The sequence below is a fragment of the Panthera onca genome, chromosome D4, assembly GCF_046562875.1.
Source record: "Panthera onca isolate mPanOnc1 chromosome D4, mPanOnc1 haplotype 2, whole genome shotgun sequence".
Taxonomy (NCBI): Eukaryota; Metazoa; Chordata; class Mammalia; order Carnivora; family Felidae; genus Panthera; species Panthera onca.
Window position 1 is genome coordinate 19,964,704 of NC_138351.1, and position 22,708 is coordinate 19,987,411.

The following is a 22,708-nucleotide window of genomic DNA, read 5'->3' on the forward strand; positions in this document are numbered from 1 at the left end:
AGGAGGAAAAGAGTAAGGAGGAAAAGAGTAAGGAGGAAAAGACAAGACAAAGGAGGAAAAGACAAAGGAGGAAAAGACAAAGGAGGAAAAGACAAAGGAGGAAAAGACAAAGGAGGAAAAGACAAAGGAGGAAAGGAGGAAAGAAAAAAAAGCAAAGAAAGCAAAGAAAAAAGCAAAGAAAGAGAAAGAAAAAGAAAAGAAAGGAGTCTCTTCAATACAAATCAGGGGGTGAAGAAACTAGTTGTCATTGTAGGTGAGAGGGCATACAGAATCCAGTGAATTAAGATTAGGGAAGTAAGATATATATATATATATATATATATATATATATATATTTTTTTTTTTTTTTTTTTTTTTTTTTTTTTACAATAGTAAAGTTGGAATATAGGAAGAAGTGATGCTTTGGTTTGGGGTAGGAGTGCGGGCGGGGGGGGGGGGGGAGGGGCGGGGGGGTGAAGCCTGGGCTTGAAAAACCATCTTCTCAGTCTGAGATTGTAAATCTCTTCTTGGTTGGGTTGAGCTTTGCAAGCCCTGTATGAATAAGTCAACCAAACATATAGCACTTCTACTCAAGTTCAAGAGTAAATATGGAAGCCAGGAGTCAGGACTGAGTTTTGTGTTATTGAAGGCATTCAATCTGTTATGAAATAATCTATTAGAGTTGTGATAAATTTACAAGAGTTAAAAGTATAAATGATTATTTCATTTAGAAATAGTATTTTATTACATTTATAGATCATATATTGAATCTTAAAAGAGTAGGATTACCTCTACTTTAGAGGTAGAATTTAACCTCTAACTTTAAAGATCTACTGGCACATCTTAAATGTTTAGCTCTTATTTGCCCCCTTTGTCAGAAGCTTGAAATATATGATCCTCAGGTTTTTAAATGTATAAATAGGTTTTAAAACATTTAAAGGAAATTTAATCGCTTAATTCCCTGTGAGTTAACTTAGTAGGTTACCAACCCAAAGAATTAAGTGAAATGCATGATTATTTTTATACAAAAAATTACTAGACTTTTAAAAATTAAAATGAACAACTACATGCTTAGGAAAGCCAGGTTTTTTATATTTTTCAGTTTTCATAAACTCCCTATCAATTACAACCAGCAGTTTCAAACGTTTATTTGCTCACAGAAAAGCCCCTGACATCTGACAACTCAGTTGCAGAAAATCCTGGCAAGTCTGTCATAGATCAGTACAATGTTCATGACAGAGAATGAGAGCCCCAGATACAGTGCTGCCCACCAGCTGGCCCATATCATCACCTTAGATCCCCCCCCGCGCCCCGCGCGCCCCCCCCCCCCACACACACACACACTACATTCTGATTTCTGTGCCTTAGAATTGCAAGTGACTGGGGGAAAAACTTCCAGATCGATCATGGAGAATTCAAATGGTAACTGCAGAACAGAATGTCTAGTATTGTATTAGCCAGGATACCAGTTTAGCAGCTATTACAAGAGTCCTGTCATTCCTAGCTCAGGGCTAATATGGAAGTTTCAGGGTTTTAGGGACATTTTCTACCTTCTCACTTTTTCTTCCTTAACACCCAACTTCCATCTCATGGTAAAAGATGTTGCTCTAGCTCCTTCCAACGATTAGCATCATTATACACAAGGGAAGAAAGACTCCTTTAAGGTCACAACTCAAAAATTGCCCGTATGACCACAGTTTACATCTCATGGGCTATAACTTAGCCACATGACCACACCTAACAGCAGGCAAGCTGAGAAACAACAGTCTTTACCTGGGTGTCCATGGCCCAGATAAAACTTCTCGTATTACAGAAGGAGGAAAAACACATATTCAGAAAACTGCTAGCGGCCTCTGCTACAAATAGGCCACTTTTCAAGTTGGTAACAAAAATTCAACTCAGTAAATTTCAAAGATCTAATTGGTTTTATTAACCAACTCATGAACTGAACAGCATCACATCTAATAAATAGAACAAAGTTCCAAAGGGCTACATAAAAGGTTTTTAAAAGGTAGAAAGTGAGGGAAAAGGAAATTATTAGCAAAGAATCTGTTGTTTTAGGCAAAGTTGCCTAAAAGGGGAATGGAAGGGGTCGATCAGTGCATTTCCCAGTGCTGACCAGGAAATTCTCGCGTTAACCAACATGGACTGGTTAAAGGTTACAGATCTAGAGGTACTGAAACTGCAATTAGGTTAGGTATTAAGTCTTGGTTTACAGACTTGGGGCCTTAACCTAAGTGACGTCATTTTGGGCCTGTGGTTTTCTTTTTAAGAGAGTAAAAAAAAAAAATTTTTTTTTAATATTGACAGTATCCACCTCTGTGCATAAATCTAAAAGCTTAAGAAACAAGTAAGATGCATGCATAGATCATTTGTTCCAGAACGTCAGCTCATAGTCCAGTGTCAGTACGTAATGGAGTTCGTTAGCCTAAAAGTAAAAGTTTAAAACGGACCAATAGTCATAGGCTTATTCCATATAAGATGCTATCTTCGGGGCACCTGGGTGGCTCAGTCAGTGAAGCGTCCGACTTCAGCTCAGGTCATGATCTCACAGTTCGTGAGTTAAAGCCCCATGTCGGGCTCTGTGCTGACAGCTCAGAGCCTGGAACCTGCTTCAGATTCTGTGACTCTTTCTCGCTCTCTGCCCCTCACCCACTTGGGCTCTGTCTCTCTCTCTCAAAAATAAATGTAAAAAAAATTAGAATACTATCTTCTACTAAGAATAAGCCTTTTCCACTTTTTGTGGTTAAAATAGCCCTTTTTTTATGTGAGAATGTTGATACCACATGGCTAATTATTTGTTTCGCAAATGTTTCTGGAACACCCAGGCACTATACGAAATGCTCAAGATTCAGTGATTCCGGTAGTCCCTCCACCCCACAAAATTTAGAGACTATAAGGAAAGACCCATTGTAAATACACTATCAGAAACAGTTTCAAACCAGGATGAGCATGATTTTAAAAAAGAAACACGGAGGAGGTCTGAAAGATGGCAGAATAGGAGAATCCTGACCTTACCTCATCCCAAGGACACTTTAAGACAACAGCTCCATTCGTACAACTAATTCTGAAAACAGCCGGAAGACTGGCAGAACAGACCTTCCACAGTTAATTGTGGAGACGAGGCCACACTGAAGAGGATAGGAGGGGCAGAGACTCTGCTGGGAACTAAACCCCCAGTTAGACGGATTACAAGTGCGAGGGTCATTTCAAGTACAGACAAGGGAGAGGATCAGGCCCACCCCAGGCACCCCATACACAGCGGACACACACTGGGAACGCAAATCCCCCTAACATTTGGCTTTGAAAACCTGTGGGGTTTAACTTTGTGAGCTTTTAAAAACCAGTGCGGCTTAACTTCAGGTACTTTTAAAATCAGCGTGTTTAGCTGCAGGAGAGCCAGAGGGCAATCAGAAACTGGGTCCCTGCCCTTAAAGAACCAGCGTAATACGTAACTCCGCTGAGACACAGCTCACAAGCCACAGTTTGAAAAGTGCCTGGGGTATAATGTGAAGGAGATTTGTTCACTAACCTCAGAATGTGCCCCAGAGGTGCAGAGATCCTCAAGAGACTTCTCTAAGAACAAAAAGTGCTGGTGGGCACCCTTTCCCTTCCCCTCCCCAAGCCTAAATAGCTAGACACTTGCAGGAACCCGCATAAACACTCTCCGCGCATCTTGCTCAGACTGTGTGCTTGGTGCCGCATTCTTCTGCAGCCCTGACCATCCAACCCCACCCCACCCCCCAACTGCCACACATTCCCCCAAAGCAGCTCCTGCCCCAATATACCTCGCAAACAGCCCTGGAAGGGACTGCCACCACTCCCAAGTGCCTACCACCTTACAGGGACAGGGACATAACCACACACCAACATGCCAGCAGTTCCAGCAGCCAAGCCTTTTAGCTGGCAGTGCAGGGAGAGTGCCCCATGCACTGGGATGGTAGGACTCCATCCCAGGCTAATATCTTGGATGACTGCCATGCCACCACCAACTCAAGTAGCTCCGGGGGCCACACACAGAGTACCCTACCGCCCAGTGTGCACACAACAGACGGAGAATGCGGGCAGGTAGCCCAATTGCCAACACCACTGGCCTGCAGGCCTAACATGGCCAAAGACAGGCTCCTCCAAGCACAGGGACCAAACCTGCCTGGTGCATGCAGAGCAGGCCAAGCAGGTCACTGCTGCGGACTGGGCCAAAGGCAAACACTGCTCAGCCCCAACAGCAGAGTGCCCACAACCCACACAGCAGACAGCCCTGGAGCACGTGGTTCTGGTGACCAGGGCACCCTGCACACAGGGCACCACAGGACCTCTCCATCATAAGGCCACTCCTTTCAAGATCTGTAGATGTTGCTGACCTTCGTAACACATAGCAATAAACACAGACAAAATCAGGAGACAGAGGAATATGTACCCAATAAAGAATAGGATAAAAGAAGCCTAGCAAAAGAGCTGAATGAAACAAAGGTAAGAAATATGCCTGATTTTAAAAAGTCAGAGTCATGCTTATAAAGACACTCACTGGACTTAAGACTGGAGGATCTCAGTGAGCTTTCCTTTTTTTTTTTTTTTATTCATTATTATTATTTTTAATTTACATCCAAGTTAGTTAGCATATAGTGCAATAGTGATTTCAGGGGTAGATTTAGCCCATCCCTCCTCCCACAACCCCTCCAGTAACCCTGTTTGTTCTCCATATTTAAGGAGTCTGTTCTGTTTTGTCCCCCTCCCTGTTTTTATATTATTTTTGCTTCTCCTCCCTTATGTTCAACTGTTTTGTCTCTTAAAGTCTTCATAGGAGTTAAGTCATATGATTTCTGTCTTTCTCTAATTTCACTTAGCATAATACCCTCTAGTTCCATCCACATAGTTGCAAACGGCAAGATTTCATTCTTTTTGATTGCCCAGTAATCTTCCATTGTACATATATACACACATCTTTATCCATTTATCCATCAATGGACATTTGGGCTCTTTCCATACTTTGGCTATTGTTGATAGTGCTGCTATAAACACTGGGGTTCATGTGCCCCTCTGAAATAGCATACCTATAGCCCTTGGATAAATACCTAGTAGTGCAATTGCTGGGTCATAGGATAGTTCTATTTTTAGCTTTTTGAGGAACCTCCATACTGTTTTCCAGAGTGGCTGCACCAGTTTGCATCCCCACTAGCAGTGCAAAAGAGATACTCTTTCTCCACAGTTTCACCAGTATCTGTTGATGCTGGAGTTGTTAATGTTAGCCATTCTGACAGGTGTGAGGTGGGATCTCATTGTGGTTTTTATTTGTATTTCCCTGGTGATGAGTGATGTTGAGCATCTTTTCATGTATTAGTTGGCCATCTGGAGGTCTTCTTTTGAGAAGTGTCTGTTCAGGTATTTTGCCCATTTCTTCACTGTAATATTTGGTTTTTGGGTGTTGAATTTGTTAAGTTCTTTATAGATTTTGGATACTAACCTTTACCTGTTATGTCGTTTGCAGAGATCTTCTCCCATTCCATCGGTTGCCTTTTAGTTTTGCTGATTGTTTCCTTTGCTGTGCAGAAGCTTTTTATTTTGATGAGGTCCCAGTAGTTCATTTTTGCTTTTGTTTCCCTTGCCTCCAGAGACGTGTTGAGTAAGAAGTTGCTGCGGGCAAGATCAATGAGGTTTTTGCCTGCTTTGTCCTCGAGGATTTTGATGGCTTCCTGTCTCACATTGAGGTCTTTCATCCATTTTGAGTTTATTTTTGTGTATGGTGTAAGAAAGTGGGGGCGCCTGGGTGGCGCAGTCGGTTAAGCGTCCGACTTCAGCCAGGTCACAATCTCGCGGTCCGTGAGTTCGAGCCCCGCGTCGGGCTCTGGGCTGACGGCTCGGAGCCTGGAGCCTGTTTCCGATTCTGTGTCTCCCTCTCTCTCTGCCCCTCCCCCGTTCATGCTCTGTCTCTCTCTGTCCCAAAAATAAATAAAAAACGTTGAAAAAAAAAATTAAAAAAAAAAAAAAAAGAAAGTGGTCCAGGTTCATTCTTCTGCATGTCGCTGTCCAGTTTTCCCAGCACCCCTTGCTGAAGAGACTGTCTTTATTCCATTGGATATTCTTTCCTGTTTTGTCAAAGATTAGTGGGCCATACTTTGTGGGTCCATTTCTGGGTTCTCTATTCTGTTCCATTGATCTGAGTGCCTGTTTTTATGCCAGTATCAGGGAGGTTTTCAACTCAACTTCAAAGTTAAAATAAAAAAAGGGGGGGGTGGCACCTGGGTGGCTCAGTCAGTTAAGCATCCAACTTTGGCTCAGGTTACAGTCTCACATTTCATGGGTTTAAGCCCCACATCAAGCTCTGTGCTGACAGCTCAGAGCATGGAGTCTGCTTCAAATTCTTGATTTCCCTCTCTGCCTCTCCCCAGCTCGTGCTCTCTCTCAAAAATAAATAAAAACATTAAAAAAAAAAAAGGAACCAGTCAGAGATGAAGAACTTAGTAATTGAAATTTTAAAATACACTAGAGGGAATCGTAAGCACATTAGAAGATGCAGAAGAATGGATCAGCAATTTGGAAGACAGGGTAATGGAACACTAGCCTAACAGCCAAAAATAAATAAAAAATAGGAATCCATTAAGGCAACTCAGCAACATCATCAAGAATAATATTTGCATCATAGAGATCCCAAAAGGAGAAGAGAGAAAAAGGGGCAGAAAATGTATTTAAAGAATTAATAGCTAAAAATATCCATAATTTAGGCAACAAAACAGGCATCCAGATCCAGGAAGCACAGAAAGCCTTTAATATTAATCCAAGGAGATGCACACCAATACATGTAGTAATTAAAATTGCAAGAAGTAATGATCAATAGAATTTGAGTAGCAGCAAAAGCAAACAGTTACATACAAGGGAAACCCCCTTCAGCTCTCGGCATATTAACCAGCAGAAATTCTGTAGGCCAGAAGGGAGTAGCAGGATATATTCAAAGTGCTGAAAGGAAAAAAACTGCATCCAAGAAAACTTTATCTGGCAAGGCTCTCATTTACAATAGAAGGACAGCAAGAGTTTCCCAGCCAAACAAAAGGTAAAAGAGTTCAACACCAATAAACCAGACTTTTAAGAAATTAAAATTTTTTTAAAATATATTTTTTTTAGACAGACAGATGGAGGGGGTGGGGCAGAGAAGGAGAAGAAGACAGAATCCGAAGCAGGCTCCAGGCTCTGAGCTGTCCACACAGAGCCCAATGCAGGGCTCAAACTCACAAACCATGAGATTATGACCTGAGCCAAAATCAGATGCTCCGCTAACTGAGCCAGCCAGGTGTCCCAGGACTTTTAAGAAGTTTTAAAGGAAACCCTTTAAGTGGAAAGAAAAGGCCATAAGAGGAAGTAGGAAAATTATGAAAAAAATATTTCACAAGTAAAGGCAAACATGATAAAGGTAAATTAATCACTTATAAAACCAGTATTGAGTTTAACTCAGAAGCATTAAAAATCAATTCTGTCTACAAAAATCGGTCAAGGAACTCACAAAATAAAAGGACGTGAAAATAGGACAAACAGAAAACAGGGCAAGGGAGTAAAGATTTCAGCACTTCAGTGCTTTCAGAATGGGTTCAAATTTAAGTGACCATCAGCTATCAACTGCTGTATCTGAAGATGTTATGTATGACTCCAACAGTAACCACAAGTGAGAAACCTGTAATAGATACATGAAAAAATAAAGAGTAATGAATTCAAAGCTAACACTAAAGACAATCATCAAACCACAAAGGAAGAGAGCAAGAAAGGAACTACAAAAACAACCACAAAACAAGTATGTAACAAAATAGAAGTACATGTCTATCAATAATGAATTTTAATGTAAATGGACTAAATGCTCCAATCAAAAAATATAAGGTGACTGAATGGATAAGAAAGCAAGGCTCATTTATATGCTACTCACAGGAGACTCACTTCAGACCTAAAGACACATGCAGATTCAAACTGAAGAGGTAGAAAAACATTTATCATGCAAATGAAAACAAGAAAGCTGGCTAACAATACTTTGACAAAATAGGCTTTAAAACAAAAACTGTAGCCAGAAGCAGAGAGGATACTACATAATGATAAAAGGAAAAACCCAACAAAAGAGTGTAACAGTTTTAAGTATCTATGCACCCAATATGGGAGGTACCTAGCATTGGTGGTATAGTGGTGAGCATAACTGCCTTCCAGTATCACAACACCTAAACACATAAAGCAACTATTAGCAGACAAAAAGTTATCAACAGTTATACAATAGTAGAGGACTTTAATACCCTAACATCAATGGATAGACCATCCAGACAGAAGATCAACAAGTAAACAGTACTTTTGAATGACGCATTAGACCAGATGGACGTAACAGATCTATATACAACACCCCATCTAAAAATAACGGAATATACATTCTTTTGAAATGCAAATGGAACACTCCCCAGGATGGATCATGTTAGGCCACAGAACAAGTTTCAACAAATTCAACAAGATTGAAATCTTATCGTGCATCTTTTCCAACCACAAAAGGTATGAAACTAGAAGTCAATTATAAGAAAAAAATCTCCAAAGAACACAAGTACATGGAGTCTAAATAACATTCTACTGAACAATGAATGGGTAAACCAAGAAATCGAAGAGAAAAAAAAGATAGAGACTAATGAAAACACAACAGTCTAAATCTGGGATGCAGCAAAAGAAGTTCTAGAGGGAAGTTTTTAACAATACAGGTCTACCTCAAGAAACAAGAAAAATCTCAAAAAACCCAGAACGGCCTATGGAAGAATTTTCTGGGGGAACTTAATTTGGATCAGAGTCAGAGAAGGCTTCCAGGAGGAAGAGATATTTAAGAAGCATTCTGAAAATTAGTAGAAGTTAGCTGGAAGACTTTTAGGTATTCATGTTGGAGGCAGATAGATCAGCATGAGCAGAGGCCTAAGGAGGATGAGTTTGGCCCAATGAATTTCCTAAAAGAAAGCCCTACAGCCAAGAATGAGTGATCACAGGGAATAACGGCACAGAGGTGGGAAGGGACAGGATAGACGGTCTCACACACCATGCACAGATTTTAGATTTGCACCCAAGGACAATGAGAAGACCCTAAAAAGACTTTGAGCAGGAAAACAGCAATCCAATGTCCATTTTTACAAGGTCACTCTGACTGCAGTGTGGAGAATGGACTCTAGGGAGAGGTTAGTGAATTCAGAGGAGAGATAGGACAAAGAGAATTCTAAGAAATAGGTACAGTAGAGATTTGGCCTCCTGGAGTAGATTTTTGGTGAAACATTGACTCTGGGAAACAGGAGCAAGACTGTGATTAAGAACCAGGGCTCTAGGGGTGCCTGAGTGGCTCAGTCTGTTGAGCGTCTGACTTCGGTTCAGGTCATGATCTTGTGATTTGTGAGTTCGAGCCCCGCGTCGGGCTCTGTGCTGACAGCTAGGAGCCTGGAGCCTGCTTCGGATTCTGTGTCTCCTCCTCTCTCCACCCCTCCCCTGCTCATGCTCTGTGTCTCAATAATAAATGTTAAAAAAAAATTTAAAAAGTTAAACAAAAAAAACCAGGGCTCTAGAGTCAGATTGCCTGGATTCAAAATTCTGCCCTGGCTGGCAACCTCTCTTTAGGGCCTCAGTTCCCTCATCTGTAGAATGGAAAGGATAATACTAAGTGTACCTCAAATGGTGAGGAATAAATGAGATCATTCAAGTGCCCAGACGGAGAATTGGATGGATAAATGTTACTGTTTTATTATTCTAATTTCCATTTCTAGTGTTAAGTGTAGCAGAAAATTCAACACTCTGTGGATTCTTTTTTTTTTTTTTTTTAATTTTTTTTTTTTCAACGTTTTTTTATTTATTTTTGGGACAGAGAGAGACAGAGCATGAACGGGAGAGGGGCAGAGAGAGAGGGAGACACAGAATCGGAAACAGGCTCCAGGCTCCGAGCTATCAGCCCAGAGCCCGACGCGGGGCTCGAACTCACGGACCGCGAGATCGTGACCTGGCTGAAGTCGGACGCTTAACCGACTGCGCCACCCAGGCGCCCCAACACTCTGTGGATTCTATCTTGAGCACCTGAGTGGCCAGTGGTCCCAATAATGGAGATAAAGATAGGTAGAATTGGATCAATCAGGGAGAGAAGGGAAGACCTTTCAGTTTTGTTCAAGCAGTTCCATTTTTGGTATGTTAAGAAATGAGTTGTTAACTCTGTCTGATGTCACTTTTTAAATGGTTTTGTAGATGAATATGCTATAATATTTTTAACACTCTCAAACATGGCAAGTTTTTTTTTTTTAGTGAATAGTACTATTCTGTTAACCTTCTCCAATTTTTTTTACAACCAACTCAAAATCCTAAAATCTACAAGCCACTGATTTTAATAACACCAATTACAAAGATTTACATCAATAAATACAAATATACACGGAGTACATCATGTTTGTCACTTTAAACATCCCCACTCTGTGCAATAGAAGATGATGATTTCTATTAGCTGCACAGAAAAAGGTCAATTTCCTACAAAATTTGATCAAGCTATGGTATGGCTCCAAACTCACCAAACTAGGTCTCACGCTGCACAACATTTAGGTCTTAATAATGACTGATTCTCTTTTTAGATCTTCCAAATTTCTTATCCATAAAATTAAGTAGGAGATGAGCCTCTAAAATCATGAGGCCTAACTCCTCAATTTTTATAGAGACAGACCTACCACAAATTTAGAAAAGTTACATGAAAAAGATGAGGAGTTAGAATTTTTTTCAAATTAGTTCAGAACGAAGCAATAAAGACTAATGAATTTCTCAACTATGATTCCAGTTACGTATCAAAATCTTATGTATGATTACTAGGAAAACTCTTTATGGAAATACAAGGAATTTATTTTCCAGGTAGCATTTCACTTCTACGACCTGGGCTCAATTTTCATATTTTGACACCACTAATCTAGGCATAAACATTCAACAGAAATAGGTAGCTAACATATTGGACATGTTAAAAAAAAAAAAAATCAATTCTGAAATTATCTACACCTTGCTCTTCTGGAAGACCCAACCCATGACAGTCTTCCTTTCATGAATGTTCCTAAAGTAGCCCAAACAATAGAGACCTCTAGCTTCTATATGGAATTCTTCATACTAACCATCTGCTAGTTCATGGAGACAAAGAGACACACATATTCATTCAGCCAATATTTAAGCTAAGGTCTATCCTCAGCAGGGCAGGGGTGGGGGCTGAGGTCAGTAAGTGGTGAATAAAACCCTCAAGGAGTTCAAGGTCTCATATAAAACTCCTCCCAGACTCAAGCATTTGCCTGGATGTGGCCCATCCACCATCACTCAGACACTGTCACCACAGTTGGTTGGTTGCTCCCATTTTTTTCTTAACCTTCTTTATATAGAACAGCCCCACTAGTCCAGGACACAATTTTTTCAAGTTTTACTTGAAATAGAGCCCAGTAGACTGATGGCAATACACAGAGGTTTCTTCTCTAATTTCAGCACTTAAACTGGTTTCATGAAATTCTATTCTATGTCAATAATTGGAGTAGTTTCGCTTATTTTAAATTTGTACTATCTGGGAGCCAGCGGGGTCGGGGGGGGGGGGGGGATGAATACCTTGATTCCAAGTTTTATTGCCACAGAAATGAACATTTTTAAGGTCGAGACGCTTTTGCATTGATGTGAGCATTTATTAAGGTGTTTGCTTTCCTGAAAAGCTGTTTTCAAATCAATGGCATGTCTTACAATCAATGTTGCCTTAGAAACGAAGAAATCTAACAAGAGGACTCAGACTGACTTCATGAAAAAAAAAAAAAAAGAAAAAGGAGTTGGCAATGAATACTGGACTCCTAGTCTTGGCTTACTGCCAATAAGTTACCAGTTACTGAGCCCCATCACATATGCCAAGCCCCTTCACTCCTCTGGACCTTCTCTACTCCATTCACAAAATCGAAGTTTGCACTTTCTTAAACTCTGTGGTAAGAGAGGAGCTTAAGTTTTTCCATTCAGTTGCATACTGATACACTTATGAGACACAATTCTATATAAATTAGACAATGATGTTGCCCATGATTTATCACTTTTGTTAATTGGATATTGCTTGGTAATGCAATTAGCTTGTATTTCCCTATTACATAGTAGCCAAGCAACAGAAATATTTGGGGAATGATTTACTCAAAATGAAGGTGTTATTCACAGCAGATTCAAGAGACCAGTAGCATGGCTAATCCATCTGTGGGTCACTGACAATGAGCCAACAATACAGAATACACCGTTCAGGCAAAATAATCAAAGATAAAGGTTTTCTCTTCCTATTTATTTTTTAAGACTACAAAGTAGAACTCATCCATTACTTAACATTTTTTTTTAAGACAAAGTTTATCACCCTTTATTTCCCTTGGATGGAAATACCAGCCAATGTTCCATATGATTTTTCAAAGAGAAGACAGATATATGGCAGCTCTTACTAGAATAGGCTTCCTGTACACCACTTTCCATGACACAAAGTAACTACTTAATGGTTATTAGCCATAAGGCCACTGCAGTTTATAGGAACATAGCTTTTGGAGTAGTATATAAAAGTACAAGAGTGCATACAAATGCAAACACTTGTTTTTATAAGGACTCTTACTGAGGTAAATGTAAATGTGTGCTTTCTCTTTGCCTGCCAACCAGGCACATGGGGACAAATGCTAAATATCCCTACTAATTACCTAGCTCAGACTCTGAACATCCTTCATAAAGTTGAGGAGAGAGAGGTTTATTTGATTGCAAGCAACAAATCATTCCCTAGGCAGGTCAGTCCCGGGGACCTCCTGGATATTTGCTGAAAAATAAGGTTATCGGCCTTAGACCCTAGAGGTACGGTAAGAGGCTGCCCAGTCCTGAAGGCCAGACCAATCCTGTTCTCACATCTGAGCATGTATCAGGATCAACTGGAGGGATTAATATACAGATTGTGGGGCCGCTACTGAAGTTGATCAGAGGACCACAATGGAGACTCAGAGTTCGCATTTCTCATGAGTTTTCAGGAGGTGCTGAAAACAGGAGCACAGGTCTGTGCTCCTGAGAACAGACTTTGAGAACCATTGGTATAAAATATTTGCTAACAGAATTGGAAAGATATCAAGGGTCACCTGACCCACACCTTTCATTTTACTGTTGAGGACCCTGAGGTTGAGCAGTAATGTCTTCTTCATGGTTACATATCCCATACTCAGAGACACCCCCTCCCACCAAAAAAAAAAAAAAAAAAAAAAAGCAATTCAAGTTTCCAAAGTCTTAAGACACTGCTCATTTCATAGTTTTAAGTTATGGCAACTTATCAGGACCCTGTTCTCTTAGAAGAGTCATCAGCAGAGCCTTCTTGCTGTTGACCCTCCTACCAAGAACTGTATGTCAGTTCTACCAGTGACCTTGTAGTGGTAGGCAAGTGGCCTCAGCCCAGACAGGGTGCTGACAGCCCAACGGGAACTACTTGCCTAGATTTTAAACCCAGGAAGCATGGCTCCAGAAAACATGTCCTTACCATCCTGCCATGCTGCCTGCCCTCCCCCAGTTCCCCGGCAGCTGAGCACAAACAGATGGCCTGAGATTTTGCAAGGTGACACACAAGACAGGAAGTGGTCACAGATGATTTGCAGCACTGCTGTGAAGTGTCCACTGCAGCCTCAACTGCCACCCGGGTGGAATCGTCCCTGGCTGTGTGCTTGGCAGTGTAGGCTGCTACCAGTGTCAAAACTCCCTTGGGTCGTGCCCTTTGGCTGAGCCTGCTCTCCAATTCCCATCGGTCCTGTGAGTTTCCTGCTTTCCCTCCAATAAATCATTCTTCTACTTAAACGGTCTGCAACCAAGAACACTGGCTGACAGGACAACCCATTAATTTACCCATCAGCAGAGAGCCAATTGATCCTAATCAAAATCAGGGCTCCCACAAAGCCTCCTGCAGTGCCTTCCACCTTCAGAGCCCTTGGATTTCTGCTGGTACCCTTCGATTCCTTCCACAGTTTTTGCAGCAAGGGCTGCTTGACACCCAGGGAGCCCCACCCCAGGCCATCAGCACTCAGATCACAGAGCACATGTTGATTTATAGCAACCACCCAGAAACGGTTGACCCAGGAATGCGCCCTAATGCCCCACCAAGACTTGAGGTTCTCACAGGGGCAAGTAAGGCTCAGAGAGCTATCAAGCTTGGAAGGCAATGGAGCCAACCCATGCTGATTGCTGTGTCCCCAGAAGGGTTCTTTCCCAGTCTTTATTATTCAAATCTTTCCATTTCATGAAAAGTCCTGGTGAGAATTCTTCCACTCAAGTCCCCTTTTTGCCTGGATTTCAATTTTTGTCTTTAGTAATACCTTTGCTACAGACTCACTAAAAACCCCTCTCTGCCTTCTCAATCTAGCTACCCTCCTCCCTGCAACCCCACACATGGGGGTCCTTACAACAAAACTTTTGTAATTCAAGTACAACTGGAAGAGAAAAAGGTTTTATTGACCACAAGGCATCTTTTAAGGGAAAAAAGAAAAAAAAAAAAAAAACACCTTGTGGGGTAAGGCTTTTTTTTTTTTTAACATTGCTTTTTTCGCCCAACTCTACTGTCAAGTTTTTCCGTTCTTTATCTGCTCACAGCATTACAGCCTCAAGATGTTCATCCTCTAACTCCATGCGTTTAGGAATGGGATTCTTCAGATATGTACATAATGGTGAGTGATGTGAATTGGAAACTAGCTTTGTTTCTAGTGCCCTCAACATCTGAAAAGACAAAGCGCCGTTCTCCACCCAAAGTAATTGAGCCCCTGTAGAATAATGGCTGAATACCCAACTGGGAAGGTCATCAACTGGAGGTCCAGGCTCCTCTTTATGCCAGAGATTAAGAGTTGGGGGGTGGGGGGTGGAAACCATGATGGGCCATGTTGCAGCAACGTAAGAACCAGCTTGAAGGTGGTCTCATTGCACAAATTGGGTACAATCTGAGTGTCAAAATAATTAAGTACAGTAATGAAGTAAAAACCAGTGAGGGATTCAGGAGTATGTATTAATAATGAATAGGGACAAAAGGAAGGCTTTTACAGTAACATGTGCAGTGCCAACTGGTCAATGTGGAGAGAGTGCTGGATTTAGAAAATCATTTTGTAGCCATCGTGGTGTATACATCGTGGTGTATACATCGTGGTGTATACATCGTGGTGTATACATCGTGGTGTATACATCGTGGTATACAGGGATATATGGTGAGGAGCAGGATATTCGCCTGGCCTTAAAAAGCGTCTCCCCCCAAAACTGGTAGACAATAGACAATGTGCAACATCTTGAAAAAGTGACTGAATGCAACATCACCGTGGGGCAGATGGAGATGGTGTGCCTCCACCGAGGACCTTCAGAGAACGCAACATCACATATCCAGAATTCCATACTGGATATAAATTATACCTCAGTATTGCTTATTTGTAAAGGTACAAAAAGTACCTTTCATAGTCCATGGTTTGAAAAGGTTCTGCATTAGTTTAGAGGCGAAACGAATACTCTGCTTGTATCCGTGATACAGCAGTCCCCTGAAGACCTCTGAAGAGACCATCTCTACCCACAATGGACAAAAGCCAGAGATAAAGTCACTTTCCTCCATTCGGAAGCACAGTACGGGACAAAAAAAAAAAAAAAAAAAAAAAAAAAAAGCCTTTTTACAGTAACATCTATTTGGCAGTTTAGAGAATGTTCACGTAAAGGGCTAAAACACAAAAACTGAACGAAATCTTGCCTCCAAGGACCCCTTCGTATCATCCCACACCCTAAGAACATTGTTACTTTTCTCCAAAGTTTCTCTTCATAGTGGGGAGAAGTTTCTATGTGTCCTGCACAAGTCCACACATGGGCAGCCATCAGTACCTTAACCTCCCCATTTCTTACAGCCCTACCCACATGATCCCCCCCGGCCAGAAGATCCCCCTTCATGCACTGCCTGTACCACCTTTTATTCTCTATTAAGCATTTATGACAATCCTCCCAACAGTTACTTGCAAACAAACACCTCCAATTTAGCACTTAGAAATGATCTCCAGCATGTGGGAAAATGTTAGTTTGAACCGAGGGAAGAGTAAGGAACATGGGCATACTTAACTGTTTCACTCCTTTGCTTCTTCAGAGCCAGACAAGTCACTTTCTACTGAGGCAACCACCCTCCCTCCACCCTTTCCTCTAACAGACTTCCAGCCTATGAACGTGATCATTAGTCTCAAAATGATATTTTGTTATAACCAACGCAATAAAATTTTAGGGGACTCAGATTTTCACCCGTTTTGGTATAAGTACGAAGATAGACCCTGAAATCAGCTTATGGTTCAGAAAGTAAGGGAAACTCAAAGCCAAGCATTACCGTGAAAGCACTACCAGGACATTTTAGGTCAACTGCTATGCAACCTGCAACCGATCGACTAAAATAGAAAGTGACACCTCACTGGTGGCAAAAAAAATGCTCAAAAATGGAGTGAAGGCAGCAGAAATTTGACCACTGCCAGACAAACCCAAGAGAAGTTAGTCTACGGCTAAGAAAGGGTACAGCCAGGGTTTGAACCCAGGTGGTCTGGCCTCAGCGCTTAGATTTGCAGTCCCTATGCCAGCCTAAGTTGAATACCAATTCCCCAGCACACATGCCTCCCAGACAGCTCCCACACGAAGGTCTACATCCAAAATTGAGTGTTTCCAGAGACTGACGGCTTAAGTCTTAACTTTACTAAGCCTCATCTAATATTTAAAAAAAAAAAAAAATCAATAAAAGATCCCATTTCTCCCCCTTAATTGCCGTTGTCCAGACACTTTCTTCCTGTACTGAGTAGTATCCTCAGGATTCTTATTAGAACTCCTTTCAGTCCTACTTTTATCTGAAGAGCTGATAAGGAATCTCTCCTACTAAACTCAACCATCTTCTTTATTCCCCCCATCTCCTTCAGCTAAGAGTATCACACTGACATTTTGCAATTACTAGCCCTAACCAGACAGCAGCTTTTAGCTTTCCTGGCTGACAGGAATCTAGGCTTTTATTATAAATGCAAACAGGATACGGCTCTATTGAATGCACTTCGGAAACCTCCTCAAATCATTTTGTTGAAAAAGCATGCTTCCTTGTCACCGAGTTGGTGGCTTTTCAGGTCATTCCATACTCCACACAGGGTCCTCCACTCCCATCGGCAAAGTGGGGGTTTCACCTGAGGCATCTGAGGCGTGGGTTATGTAATGAGAGACTCCGATCAATTCTTCAAACTGCACAGCTAGAGACAAATCAACATACACCAGGTCCTGATTCCTGCATTTTTTTAAAAGCTTTTTTAAAGTTTATTTGTTGTGTGTGTGCACACATGAGAGTGTGTGTGTGTGTGTGTGTGTGTGTGAGAGAGAGAGACACAGAGAGACAGACAGACACAGAGAGACAGACACAGAGACACAGAGAGACAGAGACACAGAGAGACAGAGACACACACTGAGAGAGACAGAATCCCACACAGACTCTGAACGGTGATCATGGAGCCCAACGCAGGGCTCCATCTCACGAACTGAGATCATGACCTGCGCTGAAATCGAGCTGTACGCTTAACCAGCTGAGCCACCCAGGCGCCCCTAATTTCTGTATTCGTGAAGTCCTTTCCTCCTCCTGGATCTGTGGAGTCATTTCCTCCTCAATACCTGAGGCTCCTGCCCAGGTCTGAAGTCGATACGGACTAAAAGCTTTCTCCATTTTGATCTAACTAGACCAACCTTTCTTTCCTTGAAGCTTTCCAGGAGGGTGACTCCTTGTATTCAAAATTAATAAACTGGTGGGAGGGAGGATTCCTGTCTGAAAGGGATGAAATGGAAGAAATGGAAGTGTGCCCTGCTCCCTTGAAGAAACCAGAGGTTTTTGAAGTCCCTCCTTGGGGTTCCTGACAGCTCTATGTGGTTTGGAAACTATTTCTAGTGGTTTCTAAGTAACTAGCACGGAGCCAATATGCTAGTCACAGCTGGACACAATGAAAACGGGGATCTTGGGAGGTCAGGCAGTGCCTGGAGGGTGCAGGAAGATCGGGGCAAAGGCGCAGGGGAGGCAAAGAAGATATTCTAGTCACTAGTATTAAACTTGACCTCCAGGGCAAACAACTTCCCTACAATATTTTTACCCCAGTTTGAGTGCAAACGCAAGCATCTTACTACACCCCTCCCCCCCAAAAAAAAACACAAGGCTTGATGCCAATGCAGTATGGCTCAGTGTACTGCTCAAATCGTCATAGGAAACTCCTGGTATGTTCCAGACATGGTGCTTCATACACTGACACAAATCAACATACTTCACACCATGAAAGATGGTTCAGACTTCCCTTGAAAAGAAGCTTGCGGCCAAAACCAGGTGAGCCCCTATCAGTCTGTGGGGCCTGAGGCAAGGGTACAAATGGAGGCCCAAGTATTTACTTTAAAGAGGTCATCAAGCTAGCCCACTGTCACGCAATCCTCCTCCCTTAACAAATGGAGCTTTTTAACAACCTGAAAGGCCAGGTACTATTTACAATTGCAGATCCCTGGGAGTTCTGGGCCAGACATGAAACAGCCCTGCCTATGGCCACAAGCTCTTCCCTCCCCCACCCAGGCTCCCTCTCCCCCCAGGGAGGCCTGGAGGGGGTGGGGTGGGGGGGGCACACCTGTAGGCCCTCAACCCACATTTCCAAGCTCTTCCATCACCCCAGCACAGCTGCCCTTGGGCATTCCTTAGGGATGGGGTCTGCCCCCCCACCCCCCACACTTGCGGAGGCCGTGGAAGCTGGCTTGGGGCCTTTGGGCACGGAATTCCGATGTGAGTATGGGAGTGGGGTGGGGGGTGGCAACGAGTCTCCTGGTGGGGCAGCCCACTCCGTAGGCAGACACCAAGCCCACTGGGGAGGGGTACAGCCTAGTGAAGGCCAGACACCCCTACATAAACTCTGAACTCCAGGGAGTAAGTACGAAAGGCTTCCTTTGCCCAGGCCCGAAGGCGATACGGACTAAAAGCTTTCTCCATTTTATGGTAACTAGACCAACTTTTCTTGAAGCTTTCCCACAGGGTGACTCCTTGTATTCAAACATCAACTGGTGTGAGAGGATTCCTGTCTGAAAGGAATGAAAGAGTCGAAATGCTTCCAACTCTCTAGAAAGATCTCACGGCTACTATCCTCATCTGAAAGAAAATGTCAATACTCCTCAAGCAGCCAATGGATTGCACAGGGCTCTGGAACAAAAATCAGAAAAGGTGGGCTCCACAAATTGGGCAAACCTTAGCATTTTCTTTTCTGTTTTTGAACGTTAAGAACCAGAGGAGTAACTAGTCGCTGCAGCTGGGGCAGCCCATTCCAAACTCTAGGAAGGGGCGCAGGCTGAGCGAAACCCAACAAGGGAGGTTTGGGCCTGCTGCGTGCAAACAGGCCTGGCCAAAGGGGGTCACCGAAGGGAGGCAATTGTCATCACAGTAGGGTGAGTGGCTAGAGCCTGCACATCACCCCCGTTACTGACCTGGTATCTGCTTTGTCTTTTCTCAAAGCAAGTTTCCCAATTTTCCGGGCCTCCATAGTTAATTCTCCAGGATGGGGATGTTATTACCCGCCCGCATTATGGCCCAGTGTCGCGGTGACAACTTAGCACAGTCCGCACTCGGTGAGCACTCACTCACCCGTACTTAAAACCGGGAGCACAGCGGCCAGAGCGGAACCCAAAGCGGTACAGGAGGCAGTTCCCCACCACCTACCCTGACATCCAAGAAAAGGCTCTGAAGCAGCTGTACGCGCCGGGGGCAGCAGAGTGGGGTGAAGGCAGTGTTAGGGAGGGGGGCCAACAAAGCAAACCCTGGTCAAATGCTAGGTCTCACCCGTTTTGGGGTAGGGAAAGGGTGCCTTTGAAAGTCGCCCAACTGGAGGTGCGAAGGACAGGTGCCGAAGGCCCCCAGGGGCCGGCCACCGAGCCCCCCCCCCCCCCGGGGTGAGGGCGGGCAGGAAGGAGCCACGCTGCACCCCTCTGGCTCCAGGCCCGGAGGGGATCTGAGAGAGGGGAGCGGCCGGGAGGGAGGGAGGGAGGAAAACGCTCGGCGAGCGGGGGTCCGGGAGTCGCAGTCACTCACCCAACAGCAGCAGCTTGAACTCGCGGCGCGCGTCCTTCTTGTCCCGGCGAAGCTGCCGCTCGATTTCGGCGCTGATGCGCTGCGACTCCTTCTCCTCCGCGGACAGGCAGCAGCAGCCGGCCATGGCGCGCGCGGCACCCGACGGCGCGACGCGGTCCCGAGAGCCCCGGTTCTCCGCCGGCCGCTCGCCCGGCCGAGCCGCGACAGGCACCCGGGTTCGGAGAGAAAAGGACGAGACCTCTTTGACTTAGGGCAGTACGAGGCCTGGCCTTCGGAGGCTCAGTCCGCTCCTCGAGGGTCGATGCCCAGGCGGGGGCGAATTCGGAGCGCCAGGAACTTGAGGGGATCCCCGCAGCTCCGGGCGCACCAGCCCCACACTCGTCCCGGGGGAGGAGGAGGGCTCGCGGAGAGGATGGGCGTACGGCCCGCACCCGGAAGATGCGCGCGCCCCTTAGCCCAGGAGGCGGACACCAGGTCCGGGGGCGCAGACCGCGCGGGAAAAGTTGGGGCGTCGGTGCCCGGCGGGGAGAATGGGATCTCCGCGTCCCGGTAGGGTCCCGGGCAGGCGACAGGCACGGCGTCGGTTGGAGGCAAAGGGCCTAGCTCGCCCTTGCCTGGAAAGTTCGGAAAGTGACCGCAGATTAAGACCGAGCTCAAGGGTTTCTGCTGGCGCTGGTGGCTCTAAGTGGCAGGAGGAGGCGGAGCGTCTCGGACCTGCAGCCCTGGCGCCCGCCCCAGTAGGCCTTCGGGGCACGCCAAGCCGTAGGCGCCTGGGGGGCGAGAGGAACCAGTCAGGAGCTGGGGCGCACGGGCCGGGCGTCTGGGGTTCCTGGGAGCAGCTCCCACACCTGCCTCGGTGGCCGTGAAGTCCTTGCACCCGGAGGGCCGCCTGCCGAGGTTGCGGGAACCAGCGCGCTCCGGCCCCAGGGCCCTGCTTCGTACCCAGATACGGGTTCCGACAGGTGAGCGCGTTTCGCCCGCTTCAGCCTCAACTCCTCCCAGCTGCAGGAAGAGGAGAACCGAGCCGGGCGTCCGCCGCGGGAAGCCTCGCGCCTGGGGCGAGGTTGAACTCTTCACCCCTAAGTTGAGGGTTGCACACCAGCGACACGACCACACACCCTTCGTTTCCTAGACGGGCTCCTTCCGCTTCCCGGACGCCTCAGCCGGGCTCAGGTTTGGCCTAAACGCTTGGTCAGCTGGGCAGCCTGCCAGCAAGGTGCGGCTGGGCCTGACCCCGGGGGCACTGCGCTCAGAGAGGCAGCTGCCTCTGGGTTCGGTTAAATAGGAGGCCGCCAGAGCGGAGAGTAAACATCCTTCCGGCCCCTTCCTAGGGCACCTGATGAGGAGGGCTGGGGATGGGGAAAATGGAAAACGGCTGGCTACTTTGCATTTTATGACGGGAAAGACTCCTGCTGTTAGAGAGGGCTCACACGTTTGCAGCAGCCCCCGGCGTGTTCGTGCCCCAGCCTTGAAGCCTGACAGCCTCTGCCTTGCAAAGGTGTGTCCGTGGCTGCATTGGCCCAGCTCCCAGGACGTCGGAATCATGTTGGAGCTGCATTAATAAAAACTTACAAATTGAACAGCCATCTCTTTGTACTCAATTGGTGCAACAGAACGCATATTACATCTGATTTTTGTCTTCCCTCTGGATAGATTTTGAGGCAGAGCGCAGAGGGGCCCGAGGAAAAAGCAGAAGCGGGAAGGTGGAGGGAGGGGATCCTGTCCTCCCTGCTCGTCCTGTAAACACTTTATGGCTTTAGGCAATTAGTTAATGCCTCCTCTATTAAAAGCGGGCATAAGTGCCTTTCAAATGTGTGGCATATATTCAGTCAATTCACATTGAGGAACATACTGAGTGGAAGAGTGGTGTTTGTCATTATATAAGAAACTTGGCATTGCGATGCTATCTGGCTTCAAGGTCTTATTATTTATTTTACAGTTTAGGGAATGGAAATGAATCAGGCATTAAAAATAAATGTGCTTACATTCTTAAATGCACCCTTCTTTCCTTACAGGCCTAAACTGACCGTAACAGTTGACCCCCTGCAGGCAAAATCCTGAACATTTTTCATCTGATCCTTGGCCAGTTCATCACACTTTCCTCCCTTAGCTCTTACAGACAGATTTACAATTTGAGGATAAGACTGCTTGAGAAGGCAAGATCATCATAATTGTTAATATTTTTCAATGAGTACAATCATTAGTACTTTAAAAGATTAAAGTGACTTCACTAGGCAAAGTTGAACCCCAAGTTAGCTGGAATAACTGATCTGTGGACCCAATGTTGCCAAGATTCCAAAAAAGATATGAAATATATTGCTCATGGCACATCTGAAAAACCTTCCTGGACTGGTCAGCTTGGCAGTATCAGAAAGCTTAAATGTGTCCACCCCCTTTGACCAAACTAGTTATTCTCCCCTTGAGAAATAATCAGAGAGAAGTCATGATTTATGTATGAAGGTGTCTAATTCTAATAACGATAACCTCAAACAACCTAAATGCTCAACAACAGGAAATAGGTCAAATAAATGACGGTATATACCTATAATGATATATTACAACAGTCATTAAGTATGTGAATATGTAACATGTGAATAACAATTAAAGATTTGGGGGGGGCAACCTCAAAATATATTGACTGAAAAAGGCAAG

At 44.5% G+C, this 22,708-nt stretch overlaps 1 protein-coding gene across 1 annotated transcript in view; it reads right to left on the reverse strand.

Moving 5' to 3' along the window:
• The window catches only part of GNA14 (G protein subunit alpha 14), a 203,585-nt gene extending 182,105 nt beyond the window's left edge, over positions 1–21,480 (reverse strand). Inside the window, exon 1 of the mRNA XM_060610019.3 lies at positions 20,057–21,480. Coding sequence (XP_060466002.1) covers positions 20,057–20,180 — 124 coding nt within the window. The 5' untranslated portion in view covers positions 20,181–21,480. The remainder of the gene's footprint in view (positions 1–20,056) is intronic.
• Between the last annotated feature and the right edge of the window lie 1,228 nt (positions 21,481–22,708).